Source organism: Pipistrellus hanaki, assembly GCF_964339955.1.
Source record: "Pipistrellus hanaki genome assembly, chromosome: 16".
NCBI lineage: Eukaryota > Metazoa > Chordata > Mammalia > Chiroptera > Vespertilionidae > Pipistrellus > Pipistrellus hanaki.
In genome coordinates this window covers 15,539,579-15,554,471 of record NC_140518.1, presented here as the reverse complement: position 1 = coordinate 15,554,471, position 14,893 = coordinate 15,539,579, and the positions used below count along the sequence as shown (strand labels likewise).

Here is a 14,893-nt window from a genome sequence, read left to right as displayed (position 1 = left end):
GCCGAAGCAGCCACAGCTAATCCATAAACAAATGAGCGTGGCCGAGCTCCAGTTAGACTTCATTTACAAAAACAGGCGATGGGCCAAATTTGATCGCCAGGCCCAGATTCTCTGACCACTGGTCTGAAGGACACATAGTCCACGTTGTTCCATTAGGACTATTTTGGTGGTAAGGACAGAAAACCCAATGCGAACTGACAAATCTAAGGACGGGCTGACTTCAGGTGCAGCTTGCTAGTGGCCCAGGTTTCTCTCTAGTTCCCAGTGCTCCCTCTGCACCGGCGCCATGCTCAGCCCCACACTCTCTGTGGCAGCAAGACAGCTGTCACGCCCAGAATGACACCCCGTGTGAAGCCCAAGGGATGAGCTTCCTGTCCCAGCATCGTTGTGACTCCGGTTACCTCAACCAGGGTCACAGGCCACACCCCAAGCAGCCGCTGCGTGGGGGAGTGTGGGCAATGGGCGTGGCCTCCCCCCACGCTTTGGCTCTGGGGCCTGGGGGGCAGAGTGGGGAGGGTGGATGGCAGTAACTAGAGGACTCCTGAATGAACGTTGGGGACAAAACTCACAACTGCCCGCTGCACGTATCTGTGAGGCCTGAATGAGTGCCTCCGGGCACATTTGCCTGTAGGAGCTGTGTCTACAAGAGGCTTTCGGTTCTTCATCTCCGTTGGAGCTAAAGCTTATATGCTAAACACTGTCCACAGTTTAAGTGTTTTTTCACATGTTTGTTTCACGTCACAACCTTAATCTTCTGATCGGTTTAAAGTCTGATTCACGCACTTATTGGCACAGTTGACTGGTGATTTTCTGGCCTGCGACTGTCCTACCCGCTCCGCACCTTTTCTCCGTGTGAGTCCTCACCAGTATACTTACAGACCCATGCTTGCTCCGTGGTGTCGGAGCCTTTTCACCACCCGAGTCCAGATCCAGAGCATCTACACCCACGTACAGTGCTCGGTTCTTCGTGAGCGGGCACGGTTTTCTCACCAAACCAGGGAGCAGCTCCTCCATGCTCGCTCCCCCTGCTGAGCTGGACTGGCCCTCAGTGACCAGCACCCCTCCCCCGGGAGGCCAGGCCCACGGAGCCCCAGGCTTCACTACCTCAATGGATGCTGCTCCCTTGAGCTGCAGCCTCGGTTTTGAGGGGACACCAGTTGGGATAAAGAGCCATAAGATAAACCCACGCTGGAGGGAGAGGGGAAATGAGTCTGTAAAAGGCTGTTAAGAAAATTGCGGTTACTATTTCCGCTTTCACTTTATGCGTTAGCATCACAGAGCACCCTCCTCAGAGCGGCTCTCTCGGCAGTTGCTGTGGCAACACAGAGCCCCTTAACCCAGTGAAAACGAAATTGCTCAGAAGGCAGTGCGTTTCTTCCCAGCTGCACCAGAGAGAGCATTTTGTTTTGCTCCATCTCTTACTACTGTTTCTTTCCCTCTTCTTCGGCGAACCACATTGGAATTCAACATAAACCCATCAGGTCTATATGCTCACTTCCCTAAAAAGCCTCTGCAAAACCTCTTTGTTGCACACTGGCCCACTGCTCAGAAATATCCTGCCCATTTCTGTTCGTATTGTATGTGACCCTTCCCACAACTCCGTCCCTGTGCCCACCCTGCCCCCCTCTCACACCGCCTTTCACTTCCCTGCAGCAGCCTGATGTCTTTTCGATGCTCTCTACCCACCTCAAGCCCCCTACTTCAGTGCCCATCCACGCTCACCCTCCTTCAGGGTGCGTACTACGTTCCAGAGTTACCCGTTCCTTCCCCCACCTCCTGCCCCTGCAGCCAATCCACCAGTCAAGCTCACTTTGCTTTGTGGCCTTCAGCTCAGCCTGTGTTAGGCCAGGGTTCTAAATAAACGACTGTGGGAGGCATCTATGGGAGGCATCTGATATCTCCCTTCACCCCCTCTGCATTTCCAATTGGTGGGAATCCAGGCTGGATGGAGAGAGAGTTTTGATGGGCTCCTTCCCTTCCATGGAGTGGGGGTTCCCGCCTGGGGGCCAGAGCTGTGGGCAAGGGCCTGCGAAAGTCTCCACACACCGACCATTGTCAGTAGCCGGGATATATAATACGGCTCAAGACCAGGTACTGCTGTTTCCCAAATGCATGGAGGTTGTTTTAAGTATAAAATACAAATCGATTTAAAATCAATTCTGAATCCATACAAGCTTTGTGTCTCTATACACAGTCTTAATAGGGGTCCTGGGGCAATGCAGGAAAGTGGAGATGGAGGAGATGACGTCAGTAGGGCCCTTACTCGGCTCCTTTTCCTCTGCTTGCCGGCCCCCAAAACGCGTGTCTGGACTTTGTAAGGCAATTATCAGGCACGGGCACTTTCCTGAACTGCTTCACTCTTACCTTACCATAGTCATAAGTAACTATGTGTTTCATTTTTTAAAATGTGAAAAATCCAGCAACAACACAGTACGTGGTTCCCCTCTTCGCTCCTCGTGGAGCATGAACTTGGGATTGTGTACATTGAAGCCATAAAATATCCTGCTCCAGGCTCTGTCCAGAGGTCGTTTATGCAAAGCTGCCACCTCCACTCACTTGCTGTTGTTACAAAGCAGGAGGTGACGGGTTGGCCTGATTCATTGGTACAGTATTTTTCAAATAAGAACACCACTAACTATGTTTTAGTTCTCCCTACACATTTTCAATGAAATTATAGATTTCCAAGGTTTACTTTTTCAACGTCACTTATCTCCAAAGACCCTCTTCACTTGAGTCAACTACATTTTCTATACACTTTGTAGTCTCTGATTTATGCAAGTGGGTATTTGTCTGATTATCCATGATATAACTTTTATGAAATACAATGCTAAACTCCAGGCATGGGTGTTCTTAGTCTCCATCCCCCATTTTTAAACTTAAGGAAAATATAGTCACCGCTCTGCCTTGGAGGAAAAGATGGGCAGTCTGTGGCCCTGGTGCAAAAACATCTATCTTTGGTCACATGGGTACCATGTTACACCCACACCACATCCACTCAGCTTGCAGGGGTCTTACTACATCATCGGAATGTCATTGTCTATCATGGTGCCTTGTGTTCTCCTTCTTCTTTCTAAAGGTAAGAAGGTGAAGGAAAGTGGAGAGAGAAGTAACCTGTGGAGAGAGGGAAGCTTATGTCTCTTTGGTGTGATGTGGCTGAGGAGGTGGAAGAGCAGATGATTGTACACGGTGCTTTCTGAGGGCAGTGGGAGTGGAAAGGAGCCACAGCAGTGTTAGGAATTCCTTCCAGAAGTCCTCGAGTGAGAACAGACTTTGAATTTTTCTGCATTTAATAGTTTAGTCACACACTATCTACTAATGAAAGTTAATACATCGAATAATAAAATAGATTTACATGTAAAACGTTTGATCTCCCTTAGTGAAAGGAAGTGTATGTCCATCAAACTCTTTGCTTATATCATGTGGGCAAGCAGGAAGAAAAGAGAGTGAGAGGTAGGATAGAAAAATGATAGCAGAGGTCAAAAGTGATATAAAGGGATATAAGCTAATTCTTTTCTTTCTCTTATATTGCCATATGGCACACTTAGATATAGTCTTCACTGCTTGGAATTCAAATGTGTGCTTATATTGGGGATTTGTGGGACTTTTATTTTAGTTTGGTATGTGCCTTGCACTGTATAGATTTTTAAAATTAGTCTTCTACATAAATAATTAATAGATTAAAATGTTAAGCTAATGGGAGTGTATGGGGGAACCAAGCCATATTGGAACCAATTGTTGCTGTTGTTGTTGTTATATTGTCCTTTTTAAAAACGGAGCAAACAGTAGATGGATATCTGGAAGGAAGCAGTAGTCCTTCCCGCCGCCTTTCCCCATCGCCTGTCAGGTTTGGGAGAACACCAGTGTTTTGTGGGCAAAATGGCTCTACCTGGTTGTATCTGTGAGTTCACTTTCCTTCTGGGGTGGAAGAAACGTTTCAGCATTTAGACATGTGCTTGAGAGTCAGACTACTTGAATGCAAATCATGGCTTATGGCTCTGGGCTCCCTCCCTGGCTGTCAGAAGGATCACACTTATTAAAACACTCAGACTTGGATCTGGCACATAGAAAATACTCAATAAATGGTTGCTGGTGGTAACATCTTACAAACAGAGTGAACCAGATTGGTTAAAGTTTTCTATGTCTTTACTAAAATAACAGGATTCTAAAATGCTTATGATTTTTAAATTCAGGATTTGGGTTTAAGGATTCAGAGTAGTAATATTTTTCTGATTGATAGTCTCACTTGTAGGTGAGGTAATTTTAGATTTTCCAAGAGCTCATTTTAAGTTCACTTAGATTCACTGAAATCATAAAAACTAAAAAGAAAGGAGTAGACAGGAAGTAGAAATGCCCAGATCCTCAGTAAAAGTTGGGGCATATAGCACACTGAATTTAAAGAGTGATGGAAGGGATAGTGGTGATCGAAGAGCAACCTTGCTCAAACAATTTCCTGCTGTCTATGGCCTGGCCTCCAATAGGGGATGTGGCACCAAGGGCTTTAAAGGAACAAACTGCTGGTACAGGTACTGCCCTTCCCAGACTCACAAGGACAGGCTGGGTATCTTTTGAGTTTGTAACTGTACTTCCTCTTATTTCATTACCTGGTTTTTGACCACGTTTATCTTTGTGATGAATAGGTATTACTCTGGGATTTGTTAAAGTCGAATGTGAAAAGTGAAGTGGGGGCAAGAGTCAAGAAAACTATAAGTATCAACCAAAGGGCTTAAGTGCTGGGCTTGACCTCCAGAGCACTCAAAACCGAGGGAAGATGGGCCCCCAGAGCTTACTCTCTCTGCCTCAATATTGTTGGCTCCATTCAAAAATGAGGTTTAATTTTTTTTAAAGAAAAAAGAACTAGCATAAGGACCTCACTAGAATGAGAGAGAAAGAAGGAATGTAAGAAAAAAACTAATAAAAAAACACAGATCAAGAAATAGAGGGAAGGTTTAGACAAAGTATAGTTCTATATAACAAACAGTTCTTCCCCATGTCAGAGCATTTACAAAACACATTCACATGTCTCTCTGTCAAGGAAAAAGCTGGGGGAAGACAGAAAAGAAAAAGAGATGTGTGTTTAAGATGATATAAGTCAACAGACAGAGATGAAAAGTGATCTCTCAGATCTTATGGAAAATAGTAGACAAAAATCAAAAGATTACTGAAATTGAAACCATATTAGAAGAAACAAAAATAGAAAAATTATAACTGAAAACATTCAAGGAAATACAGTATCTGACTAAAGGAAATCCCACAAAATGAAAGGAAAATATAAAAGAGATACAAAATTATAAGAAAGTAAAACAATAGATAAAATTATAATATGGAAGATTACCAAAGAAGAGCCTATACATGCAAAATTTATATTCTTGGATAAAAACAAATAGAAAAAGATTCATATGTAATATGAACACAGAACAATAATATAATACAAATAATTCTTCTAACAGAAGAAACTTTTCTTCAGAGAATTGAATTTAAAGATAGGGCACATACAATGTCTTAGGAAAATTGATACAGAATAATTAATACCAAAATATATCCCAGTGAAGCTATTGAATCAAGGAAAAAGAAAATCACATGGGCTCTGGCTGGTGATTTTCTGGGACACCATACAACCAACTCAGTTGGTTGTATGGTGTCCCATGCATGGAAAGATTGCTGGTTCGAATCTTAGTTAGGGCACATGCCTGGGTTGCAGGCTTGATCCCCAGTGGGGGTTATGCAGATGCAAGAGGCAGGCGATTGGTGCTTTGCTCTTTCTTTGATGTTTCTTTCTCTCCCTCTCCCATCCTGTCTCTCAAAAAATCAATAAAAATATTTAAAGAAAAAAGAAAGAAAATCACATGGGCATCCAAGCAGAGAAAGTAAGTCATATTCAATATGAAAAAAATTTTAACCTGGTTTCAGACTTTACCATAGCTATCTGTAATACCAGAAGACATTGAAAATAAATGTCTCTAAGTATAGAGAGAAAGTGGGATTGAAGAATTTTTATACCCAGCCAAGCAGTCTTTCAAATGTATAGGCAAGTGGGCAGACTTTCTTAACTAACAAGGTTACAAGCAGACACATATCCTTTTTAAAGGAGTAGTAATTCAAAATTTCAGAGCCAATGTTGAGTGATAGAAAAATATATATGTAGTCTGTGAACCCTTAATAAAGGTTTCCTTAAAGATCTGATTTATAGCCGAAACCGGTTTTGCTCAATGGATAGAGCGTCGGCTTGGGGACTGAAAGGTCCCGAGTTCGATTCTGGTCAAGGGCATATACCTTGTTGCGGGCATATCCCCAGTAGGGGGTGTGCAAGAGGCAGCTGATCGATGACTCTCTCATCGATGTTTCTAACTCTCTCTCTCCCTTTCTCTCTGTACAAAATCAATAAAATATATTAATAAAAAAAAAAAGATCTGATTTATAAACATGTGTTTTCCTTTGCTTTTGCCTTTCATTTGAGTCAGCTGACAGATGTAACTATCAAAATTAAGTCCAAGAAGAAAATGTGAGAAAAATCAAATATTGCATCAGTGGGAAATATCATATTTCATTATTTGTTTTTCTTTTATGTATAAATCACAAGATTATAACATATCTAAAAAACAAACAAAAACACTTTGCCAAAAAGTGAAAAATTATATTCTAGCATGTTCAACCTGGGCTTTTAGTAGGTAATGAAATTATTAGAACACATTTCTTAATTCGATTTAGTAAAAGAAAAGCTGGGCATTAAAGACGAGTAATTTTAAATCATCCTCAGTAAATCCATAGACTTGTCTAACTAGAATTAGTTATGCATATTTTCATAGTAATTCCTTTATTTCTAGATAGGTCCACTGAATTATCATTGACGAGATATACTGCAAATCAGCTTCAGCTAAGTCATACACGGCACCATGCAATAGATTTTTAAATTCTATCGCATCTCAGATTAGGAGGAAGAGAAAGAAAGAATGATAGCTAGCTAGCTAGCTAAACACATTGAGACATACACACTCACATTCATGCTCAGACTCATGGACCTCTTCATCCTGCTCCGGGCATGTCTCTTCCACCTGTCTCACTTGTCTCTACCTTGAGCTCTGAGTGAGATGAGTGGGATGAGCCATCCACTCATCCCCTAACCTTTCCTCTGCCAGCCTGTGACCATCAGTTGTTGAGCACAGAGCTGACTGTGTCTGGAGGGAGAGGGAAACCCATGAACTGGAGCCACTCACAGTGATGAGGGCACTCTGGTCTCCACGCGGTGAGGAGACTTGGTGACAGTGATATAGATTATCCTTCATTCATAGCTTCATAACCATATGGATTGCATAGCCCTGTTGGGGACATGTCTACATAAATAAATAATAAAATGACGGGCTGTGAACTGTCCTCCAATCACAGTGTGTTGTGACCATGGTCCACATGCTGGTCAAGAAAAGGTACGGGGTTAGCCCAGTGTGTGCGTCGTGATGGAGAAGAGAGTGCTGGTATTACACTTCTCCAACGCTGAACGCTGTGGAGCCAAGCATTTTAAAGAAACAAACTGCTGGTAAAGGTACTGCCCCTCCCAGACTCACAAGGACAGGCTGGGTAACTTTTCAGTTTGTAACTGTACTTCCTCTTATTTCATTACCTGGTTTTTGACCACGTGTAACAGACTTACCTTTGTGATGAGCAGGTATTGTTCTGGAATTTGTTAAAGCCAAAACAGTTGTTTCTGTGTATAAATAAGTAAGCTGTCTTATTTTTTTCACTTTAGATAACTTACATACGACAAGAATACGAAACAAAATTCAAAGGGTTGATGCCAGCTTCTCTAAGACAAGAACTTGAAGACACCATTTCCTCCCTGAAGTCACAGGTAATTACCAGAATCCCGAATTCCCGCGGGCGTAGGGGACGTGCATCCTGAAAAGACACTTGCACATCACGTCCATCCTGAAATGATAGGTGCTGTCATGGCATGACCTGCCCCCAGCAGGAACTGTGGTTTTTAATGTTTTTCTAACTAGGTTCAGAACTCATTGTCTCAATGAGATTTTCTTAAAAGCGCCCTTGAAATTGAAAACTGATGGTCACTTTTATTCATTTCGTCTAAATTCCTCTCAGCCTCGCCCTTTTATTCTTGGTGCCAGGCCCAGAGTGCCATCGCTTAGCACATTGCTGACTCCTGGGTGTGTACATATGTGTACATGTGTACTGGCCACTCAGTGTGTGTATATGTATTTATATATTAGAGGCTGGTGCATGAATTCATGCATGGGTGGGGTCCAGCCAGCCTGGCCAGGGGGAGGGGACATGGGCAGTTGGCCAGCCTGCCTGCTGGTCGAACTCCTAGTTGAGGGGACAATTTGCATATTAGCCTTTTATTATATAGGATATATACTGAGTGGCCAGATTATTATGAGTTCAGAGATCATAATAATCTGGCCACTCAGTGTATATTTCTCTATGTTTTATATATTGTTTGTCTACTGAACTTTTTTAAACTCAAACCTGAGAAAGAGTTCACATATTCCCATTTCTAACACACTTAGAAATTTAAAACATACATTTTTTCATACAACAACTATGTCCCCTCTGTATTTCTAAGAATCCTTATATGATTGAGATTAAAGCACTAGCAAGGACCCAGAATAGCCAAAAACCATTTTGGAAAATAAGAATAAATTTGGAGGATTCACATTCCCAATTTCAAAACTTACTACAAAGCTATAATAATCAAGATAGTGTGACTTTGTTAAAGGAGAGAGCACAGGAGTAGAATTGAGAATCTAGAAAAAATGATTCCGACATTTGTGGTCAATTGATTTTTCAGCAAGGGTCCCAAGACTATTCTATGAGGAAAAGATAGAAAGAATATTGCTGTTACAATTGGATAATCCACATGCAAAAGAATGAAGCTGAGGTCCTTACAGATTATACACAAGTTAGCTCAAAATGGATCCGAGACCTAAACATGTAAAACTGAGAGCCCAAACTGTGAAACTCTTAGAAGGAAACTCCAAGAAAAAATCTCAGATAAAGAGGAAAATCTTTATACCTTGAATGAAGTTTTTTTTTTTCGGCAATGAGACCAAAAGTACAGCAGCAGGAGAAATAAATAGATGAATTGCACTTCGTCAACATGTATAACTTTATACTTCCAAAGACACCATTCAGAAACTGAAAAGTCAAACCATGGGTTTGCAAATTACTTATCTAAGTAACTTTTTTTTTTTTAAAGACCACATTTTTGTGAGGGGAAGCTCCATGAGGGAATGATGTCTTTGTTCTCTGTGCCATGGATGATTTTCAACAGAAACAGATCTAGATTGATGTAGATTGATGACACTCACATAGCTGTTTATAATGTGCGTGACAAAACGTGGAGCAAATTTTAGCCCTTGCTTTTCTGTTTCCCTCAGTAAAAAGCCTCTTCTCTTAAAATGTAATTGTCCGTTCTATCTATGCTGCTGTGCAGGCTGTGCTCGCCCCTACAAGAGAGTGCTGGTAGGAAGGCTTGTGTCCTCTTTGTGTAGGTGGAAAGCTCACTGGGGTGTGGTTTTACCCATTAACTTTGTCCAAGAGCTTCCATAGGGTCAGCTAGGTAAGACCTGGCACTTCAAATGAGGGGGTGTTTTTTTTTTTTAGAAAAAGGAAAGGATGGAAGGAAGAAACCTACTACCCACCTGCAGGGCTTCTGTTGTCATTCATATCATTTCACTATAATGGGAGACACTGCATTGGATGTTGACAGAGAGAGCGAGAGGGGGGAGAGGGAGGGGAAGGAGAGGGAGAGAGAGAGCAGCCTGGGCCTCAGCATTGGCAGCTGTGTGGGAGGCATGCCCGCAGAGCGAGCACATTTAGTGGGAAGCACAGGTGCCTGTGTGTTTTGAAAATTGTTGGAATTCCGATTGCAAAGCACCGTGGGGGAAGCTGAACTGTGTAATCCTCGCATCTGTCAACATTATCATTGTCCTGTGGGTCATGTGAGCAATTGGATAAAATTAAGATGCCGGTGATAATGCAACTCAGCGAAACCGAGGGAGCACTTGGCTATGGACCCATTTAGAGAGACTGTGCTTTCCTCCCGCGAGCACATTCTCTGTTCTGCCAGCTGTGCTCTCCTGCTTAACTATGTCTCCGAATCAAGCGTTGCCATGGTTTCAGTTCAGACCAAAGAGGCGAGAGTAAACAATTCCAAAATGATCAAATACCACTGGCTCTTGATTCCATCAAGCCACAGTACACATTATCCCCAAACAGTTTCTCTTGGTCCTATAAGGTGCTCTTGAATTTATAATAGAAATTTATGCTTCAAAGTAATCAAACCACATTGCAAAGGTCTGACTTCAGAGAATATGCTGAGCCACCTAGTTCCCTCCGGCCCCCTCCTCCCCCAGCTGTGAGCTCTGCACTAGGGAGGCAGTTCTGATAGTCGCTCCACCTCGTCCTCCTGACCTTGGGAGGCGGCTGTCATTAACCCCATTTTGCAAATGAGGCATCTAGACTTTAAATAACTATCCTAGAGCCATAAAGGCCAAAGCAGAAATTGAACCCAAGTTGGCATAACTCCAGACAAAACCCAGGCTCTTTCCACTACAAAATGTTGTCTTCAACCTCAGGGAATCCCCAAGATGGGCTGAGGTTTCCAGAAGGCCGTAATTTTCTCTCCACTCACTCACTCACTCGTTCACCAGCTGGTGAATGCCAGCTCCACACCCGGCCCTGTGGAAGGAACAGGGACCAGAGACAGGAAATGGCACCCTCACTCTGAGAGCTCCAGGTCTCAGAGAGAGATACCAAAACAACCACAAGGCCCTGCGAGAAGTGCTGATGGGTAGAGCACAGGGATGCCGAGCAGGGGCCCTGAGGGTGCCCAGCTGGGCGGGAGCAGTTGCGAGGAGTCAGAGTTCAGTGAGTTTGGACCACATAGTGGAGGATGGATAGGATATAGTTAGCCAACTATTCGAAAAAGAGGAACAGCCTGTGCCAACAGGTACATAAGGGAGGGATGATGGGAAGGCGTGAGGGGAGATGGAGCCACAAAGAGAGGCCCCAGGCCAAATCACAGTGGCTCTGCATTTGAACTTGACTCTGGTGCCTCTGGTGGGCTTTCAGTGGGGACACGATGTGATCCGATATAGAAACACAACATAACATCCAGCAGATTCTCTGAGATTCACCTGGGGACCACCATGTATGCGCATTATTGCTGTTTAAGCCACATCACCTCCTCTCATACAAGTCTTCTCCTCCAGGTTAACTTTCTGCAGAAGAGAGCGTCCATCCTTCAGGAAGAGCTGACCACCTACCAAGGCAGAAGGTATGGCCTGGTCAGAATGCCTGCTGATTGGTTTGCATTGGTTTGCACCTGTGAGTCTCCTGGCTTGACGTTCAGGTCTTTAGTGACATTCCTAAACATATCAATTTTGAAAAACAAAGGCTTATTTTTAGTAAATAGCCTGTCTTTGAGAAGTCACCACCTCTTGTAATCACAGTGCTTACTCAGGACGATCAGAAGGAGATGAGAGGATCTGCAGGCGCCTGCAAGCCCGGGCCTCACTTGGGTCGTCAGGACAAGAAGTTGTCTTGAAGCCCGCTTGCGGATTAAGGAGGCAGTGCGATCCTTTTAAGATAGTGAGATGACGCAGTGCTCAGTGTGGTAGGCCACATCTCCCAAGTCCTGTGTCCCGTGGGCGTTTGGAGCTCTTACAGGTGTTCTCAGACCAGAACAGATAAGAGAGGAGGGGCCCCTGACTGTGCGGGAGAGTGTACGTGTGTGTGGGGGGGGGGGGGGGGGGGGATCAATGATTCAGTAACGTCACCATGCTCCCAGTGACTCAGAGCCCCAGGTGTACTTCTTCTCAGGGAAGCACGGGACCCTCTGTCAGAAGTCCCCAGAGACATTGCAACACAGACACGATTACCTGCTGATGTAGTCAAACTGCCCTCCTCTCTGTGCAGGGAAAGACTGAGCCCTTATACAGCACTAGGTTAAAGTAGGACCCTGTGCGTCATGAGCTCTGCAAAAGATGCTGTTGCTTGGTGTAGAGAGGAGTTGACCCCTCGTGGCACAGATGATGACACTTTGATATCAGATGTTATTTTTAGCCTCCTTTGGTCCAGCTCCTCTTTTTTTAAAAAAAAAAAAAAATATGTTTTTATTGATTGTGGGGAGAGAAGAAGGGGGGAGGTTAGAGAGAGAGAGAAAGAGAGAGAGAGATCGTTTGGTTGTCTCCCACATATGCCCCAACCAGGGATCAACCTGGGTATGTGCCCTGACTGAGAATCACACTACCACCTTTTGTTTTTGTGTTTTAAATATATTTTTATTGATTTCAGAGGAAGGGAGAGGGAGAGAGATAGAAACATCAGTGATGAGAGAAAAATCACTGATTGGCTGCCTCCTGCCTGCCCCCAGGCACGTGCCCTGGTTCACAGGCCAATGCTCAACCACTGAGCCATGCCAGCCAGAGCCCATCCAGGGCCCGTCCAGCTCCTCTTGAATGAAAACATGTTCTATAACTGACGTGCCTCGTAGGTCAGAGAAAGTCCTAACCGAGATTTCGGATTTTCAGGTAACTGTGAGGATCCACCCGAGTGACAGAGCTCAGATGGCTTCAATGTCCGGGCCATTCTGCGGACCGCTAGCAGGTTTGAAGATTTGGATAGTAAACTGTGAGATCACTGGCATTTTTCAATTCTTCAGTGGATTAAGATCATAAAAACATGCATCACTCATATACTACTAGGGTGGTTTAATTTGTGTCTGCCTAAGTTCTTTTTTTTAACACTCCTTTATCTTTTATTTCCATACTGTGTGTGTTTGAGTGTGTTCTGAGAATTGCTTATATTGGGAAAAGAAATGATTTCTTATAATTTGTCTGGTTAATGCTATCGCCTAGACTTTTACCTGCTGCATATGATCACAATCACGTTTTATAGTATCATATCAAAAAATTTAACATGTTTACATTGTTTTCATGTTCGTATTCATATTTTATTAAAGCATTGTCTTGTACTTGTCAATTTTATTTCTACATTTTGTTGCATCTCATTTGCTAAAACCAATGACATCTACATGGTATTTTTCCCTAGAAAGTACTGAGAATCTCAAGTTATACTCTGAGGGAAATACTTTATGTTGAGGAAAGGATCAGATCCATAAGCAGTGTGTTTATTTAGGTTAAAAACCTCTGGTCGTCTGTCCAAGTATCTGTCATGTTGGTCTCTAAGCTGACCCGGGGCAAAAGAGTAAGAATTTTAGGAGCAACTATAGTTTTATTGTAACTTCCTTGATCTGTCTGTTATGGTGGTGGTTTTCATTATATTAGCGGGAGCATGTGGGGAAGGACACCCAACACACTGGCAAGTGATGGCACCATGACCTACGATGGGTCCGATGGACCCCATTTTCACGGTGAGGTCACATGGTGGTGCTCCCAGGCATGGATGCTTCAGTCACTGCCCGAGGCCAGCGAGCTGTTCAATGTGATTGGTTAGCCCTGATTTGCAGAGCAAACTGTGAACGGCAGTGGACGGACGCTGGCTATGCTTTTGACTGCATTGGGGTGTGCTCAGGGCCCTTTGAGACACTAACCGTCTGGACCGTGGGCGGGGCTGTCACGTTGGAGCTGCCGTAAAGGACCCGGCCAGACTTTTATTTACACTTCTTCAAAATGCTTTCTCTTTCCCACGCCCAGGTCTATTGTTTGCTGCCCAAGGATTAATTACCCTCTTTTGCACTGTAACTGAGACAAGGAGACGATAAGGAAGCCACTTCCAAAGCCCGGGCCGCATGGGCCTAAACGCTGCCTCACGGCCATCAGTGGGAGGCCTGGCATTCTGGCAAAAAGTCATGGGTGCCCGTCGGCTCTCTGCCTGGTCATGTTCACCCTGACTCCTCCTCCAGAAACGTGTTTCCACCCTGCAAAAGATGAGGTTTTTCTTGCATGTATAATAAATCATAGTCCAGCTTGAAGCCTGTTCAGGGGACAGCAAGATTGTAGCAGATGCTGTTAAAACCACCCGTCCGATGAGGATCATGACCTCAGACTAGGATTTAGTACTCGGAGGGAAAGATTAGGGGCACGTGATTAATTTAAGTGCTTCTCTCCAGATCGTGAAAAGCGGGTGGAAGCTCACCAGATTTCACTAGCACGGTCGTTAGCGGCGTGACGTGAAAACCTTTGTGAATTGCATTGTGTGCTGGACTTGGAACTCCCACTCCAGAATATTTGTTTTCCATGAGTAAATATCAGTAGGTGTTTTGGAAGGTTGCCTGCTATTCTTTCCTTTCCTTATTTCAAGGGTTATGAAATTACAAACACTGGTGAACCTTTGACATTCCCCAGATCCTGTTTCCTCGCCAAAGCGTGTCTTATACATCTGGGAGTAGACGGCTGAAACTTTAGGTCAGTGTGATTGCATGTGATAGGAGTACGGGGCTGACACTCATGTTTCTGTGAAGGCCCTCTGACAATGGAAGAGAAAGGAAAATTACACTTGGCGTGTTTAAAATTCCTTACAGAATTGAGCTCCGAATACATAAATGGCTACTGAAAAAAAAAAAGGCAAGTGCTTAGGAATTAAATTATAAACATCTTGCCTTTTTGTACAATCATCTAAGATTTCATCCTTTCTTTTATCTGCTGGGAGATCAGTTGTTCATCACAAGGACCTAATTTAGTTCCATTTCAAGTTCCTATTGGCTGCTGCACCTGAGTCGTCCACCTGTGCTTTTTCCGTCTCAGCACGTGATTGTCAACAGGTAGTGGTTGGCACGGCCTTGGCAGCAAGCTGAGCAGAAGGAGAGCTGTGGGGTCACAGTGGTCTCTGTGTGTGTTCCTGTCCAGCTGCGGGGTGGCGCATGGGAAGGGTTACCATGACGTTAGCTGTCAGTCACTTACGTGTCACTGTTCTATTGGAG

At 44.0% G+C, this 14,893-nt stretch overlaps 1 protein-coding gene across 3 annotated transcripts in view; it reads left to right on the top strand.

Moving 5' to 3' along the window:
* The window catches only part of CEP112 (centrosomal protein 112), a 261,521-nt gene extending 248,524 nt beyond the window's left edge, over window positions 1–12,997 (top strand). For all 3 annotated transcript variants that reach the window (XM_084864076.1, XM_084864074.1, XM_084864075.1), the window contains 3 exons: window positions 7,739–7,840; window positions 11,223–11,287; window positions 12,543–12,997. In XM_084864076.1, the coding sequence (XP_084720202.1) occupies window positions 7,739–7,840; window positions 11,223–11,287; window positions 12,543–12,546 (171 nt within the window). In that variant the 3' untranslated portion in view covers window positions 12,547–12,997. The remainder of the gene's footprint in view (window positions 1–7,738; window positions 7,841–11,222; window positions 11,288–12,542) is intronic.
* Window positions 12,998–14,893: the final 1,896 nt, after the last annotated feature.